Source organism: Poecilia reticulata, unplaced genomic scaffold (genome assembly GCF_904066995.2).
Source record: "Poecilia reticulata unplaced genomic scaffold, P_reticulata-male-v2 Scaffold_74, whole genome shotgun sequence".
Classification (NCBI taxonomy): domain Eukaryota; kingdom Metazoa; phylum Chordata; class Actinopteri; order Cyprinodontiformes; family Poeciliidae; genus Poecilia; species Poecilia reticulata.
The window spans coordinates 65,001-68,557 of NW_027675172.1; the positions used below are offsets into that span (position 1 = coordinate 65,001).

At 58.0% G+C, this 3,557-nt stretch overlaps 1 protein-coding gene across 1 annotated transcript in view; it reads right to left on the minus strand.

Moving 5' to 3' along the window:
- Positions 1 to 1,823, minus strand: part of LOC145550525 (uncharacterized) — a 2,552-nt gene extending 729 nt beyond the window's left edge. The window contains exon 1 of the mRNA XM_081604420.1: positions 1 to 1,823. This exon is cut by the window's left edge and continues 10 nt beyond it. Coding sequence (XP_081460546.1) covers positions 1 to 1,304 — 1,304 coding nt within the window. The 5' untranslated portion in view covers positions 1,305 to 1,823.
- Between the last annotated feature and the right edge of the window lie 1,734 nt (positions 1,824 to 3,557).

Genomic DNA, 3,557 nt, shown 5'->3' on the forward strand with positions numbered 1-3,557 from the left:
AAGCCCGGAGCGCCTTCCTGGGCTTCATCAATCGCTTCCTGGAGCTCGTCGGCAGTCATGTTTGTCAAGACCCCTGCTCTGTGACCATAGACCGCAGAGAGATAGCAAGCTAGGTAACCATAGAACTGGTTCCGCAACTGGATGGTTGGCTGGTTCTCCAGCTTTCTTAGCAGGGAAGGGATTGTCGTCCTGGCCAGGGTCTTGCAGGTTCTCAGCTGGGTTCTGGTGACGGTCCGCCGTTCCTTGGAGCGCTTAACTTCGATCTGGTGGAGGGTCACCTCGGTGGCTATTTGGAGGAGGTCAGCCTTGACCGCTCTGCTGACGGCGGTGATCTGTCTCCGGGTCAGCCTGCATTCCCGCGGGGGTGTAGCGGCAAAGTAATCCATGAACTGGGACAGGTTCACCAGGTAAACTTTAACAGTCGTTATGGCTCTTTTCTTCAGCTTCAGTGCCTGCGGGAAGGCGTGGACCCGTTCCACGTCGTCCAGGAACTTCCAGGTGGGGTTCACCTGCCTGCCGTGTGCAATAAATGAGAGAAAGCTACGGACCCGACCCAGCTTGGAGCGTGCGTTCATCCGGTGCTGTTGGCTTGGCAGGGCACCCCGCAGATCTGAGTGGAATTCTTCAAGGTAGCGCTCCACGGGTGGTGGAAACTTCCTTGGAGCAAATGGCAGCAGGGCAAGTCCTCTGACTGGCCTTGTGGAGGTTGATGTTGCAGGGGAATCAGAGTCGGTCTGGCCCGGCGGAGAAGCTGCAGGAGACGGGGCTCCGGTGGCTGCAGGAGACGGGGCTCCGGTGGCTGCAGGTGAACCAGGCGGAGAAGCAGAAGCAGGCATGGTGACAGCATGAGGAGAAGAGTCTGTACTTGAAAGCGGTCGTGGCGCCCTGCGTTGTGTGGGGCCAGGAGACGACGACACGTCTGCGTCCTCTCCCTGCGACTCTGGAGCTCTGCTGTTCGGGTCTTGGGCATCCAGGCCGGATGCCAGCGGCGGGGTCGGATCCGTGGAGCGAAGCTCTGCGATGGCGCGGAGAGTGGAACGCCACTGAAGCTGGAGAAGGAGGTCGCGTAACACCTGTGGCTCGAGGCGGTTGTGAACCCTGGATAGGTGTCTGTCCACCCTTGGACCAGAGTATCCGCAAGCCCTGACTGGGCAGGCCATCCCACGGATGTTCACCCGTCTGTGGGCGAAGGCTACTAGTATCTTCCGTTCAACAGGGTTTAAAATGCAATGAAAACGCTCTAAATGCTTTGGCAGCTGAGCAAACTTGCCTTGGCAGACGGGGCAGCGTGGTTGTTGGGGCATCTGGACACACGTCCTGCAGTAGAAACGTCCGGCAGAAGCGTTGTTGTCCGGAGAAGTTTGCAGCAGCGAGGGTGGAACGGGCAGCTGGGTCCTATTGAGCCTGATTGCGAGGCGGCGGCAGCGGCGGCAGCAGCAGCAGCAGGCGGGCAGGGGGCTGATTGCGCGATTGCCCCCAGCTGCTCTTGCTGCTCTGAAAGCTCTATGCCTTACCAGGGCCACCAAAAGAAGTGATTGGGATTTAAACACCTTATGCGGAAAAACACTACCTGAATGAGAATAAAGGAAAGTCTGAAAAGTGGGTGATAGACAAAAAAATGACAAAGTGTTCCCAACCAACACTTAGAAATATTTTCAGACAACAGAAAAATGACAAAGTGTTAGTGGTGAATGGAGCCAGGGCCGCGAGTGGTGAATGGAGCCAGGGCCGCGAGTGGTGAATGGAGCCAGGGCCGCGAGTGGTGAATGGAGCCAGGGCCGCGAGTGGTTAATGGAGCCAGGGCCGCGAGTGGTGAATGGAGCCAGGGCCGCGAGTGGTGAATGGAGCCAGGGCCGCGAGTGGTGAATGGAGCCAGGGCCGCGAGTGGTGAATGGAGCCAGGGCCGCGAGTGGTGAATGGAGCCAGGGCCGCGAGTGGTTAATGGAGCCAGGGCCGCGAGTGGTGAATGGAGCCAGGGCCGCGAGTGGTGAATGGAGCCAGGGCCGCGAGTGGTGAATGGAGCCAGGGCCGCGACTACTGGCGCCCCGCCTCCAGTAACGAGTTAGGGCAGCGACTGCCGGCGCCCCGCCAATGTTTACAAGTGGTGAATGGAGCCAGGGCCGCGGTGAACGGTGCCAGGGCCCCGTTAAGACTGGACAGTGTCCACAGACCATAAGGAGGGTTATGGTAACTGGAAATAAAACCGCGTGGCATTACCACTTAACGTGGTCCCAGAGAGCTGAAACTTCGTGGGGGTGTTCAGTCCGACCCCATGGACCGTATGCCACCGCTTGTTCAATCCAGGCACGCCCCCGTGGGGTCGATCCGGACCCCCCCATTTCTAAAAACGGCACCGGCCCCCCAGCAAGAACCGTAGTAGCTGGAGCTATAAAAATCGGTACGTTTAAAGAGCTAGATGAGATCGCAAAGGCTGCCAAGCCGCATCGCGATCGGATCAAAATTGCCCTGTTGGTGGCCGTTAGAATATAGGCAAAATTATGGTTCCGGGCGGCCATTTCCCATTCAAATCAATGGAGCGGTTTTTCTGGAAACACGAAATTCAAACACCAGGGAGACCCACTTAACGTGGTCCAACGGAGCTGAAACTTCGTGGGGGTGTTCAGTCCGACCACATGGAACTAATGTCACCGGTTTTTCAATTCAGGCACGCCCCCTTGTGTCGATCCGGACCTGGGGTCCGAAAACCGCACATGGCTCTGAAGGGCCAAGCTTTGATGCTAGAGCTCCAAAATTCGGTATGTGTGTAGCCCGAGACGAGATCGCAAAGGCTGCCAAGCCGCATCTCGATCGGGTCAAAATTGCCCTGTTGGTGGCCGTTAGAAGATGTGCAAAATTTGGGTACGCAGCGAACACTCTCCAGTTAAACCTATGGAGAAACCAAACTTTTTTTACCAGAATCTAAGTCCTTCTGCCTTACCAGGGGCACGAACTTCCAGGGCCTGCGTACTGCTGGGTGTAGTCCGAGGAGGGGGTGCTTAAGTGTGGGTACACGTGCTCGGCCGGTGGGCCTGGCAGGCCCGGTTCTCAGTTGATGGCGAGAAAAAGTCTAAGTCCCATCCAGGGACCGGACAGGGGGCGCTCGGCCGGAAGAGGCTGGGGAGGGTAGCCTCTCCCCGGTCAACCCAAGGCCACATCGTAAAACTGAGTTGCCTTACCAGGGGCACGAGCTTCCAGGGCCTGCGTACTGCTTGGTTTAGTCCGAGGAGGGGTGCTTAAGTGTGGGTTCACATACTCGTGTGGAGAGCCTGGTTCTATCGGGGGTGGGGGGGTTCCAAGACTGTGTCTGACCCCGGAGCCAAGTCTGGGTGTGGGCCTGGAGGTCAAGGCCTGGATGTCCAGGCCTGGATGTCTCTGCCTGGATGTCTGTGCCTGGATGTCCAGGCCTGGATGTCCAGGCCTGGATGTCTCTGCCTGGATGTCCAGGCCTGGATGTCTCTGCCTGGATGTCTGTGCCTGGATGTCCAGGCCTGGATGTCTCTGCCTGGATGTCTGTGCCTGGATGTCCAGGCCTGGATGTCTCTGCCTGGATGTCCAGG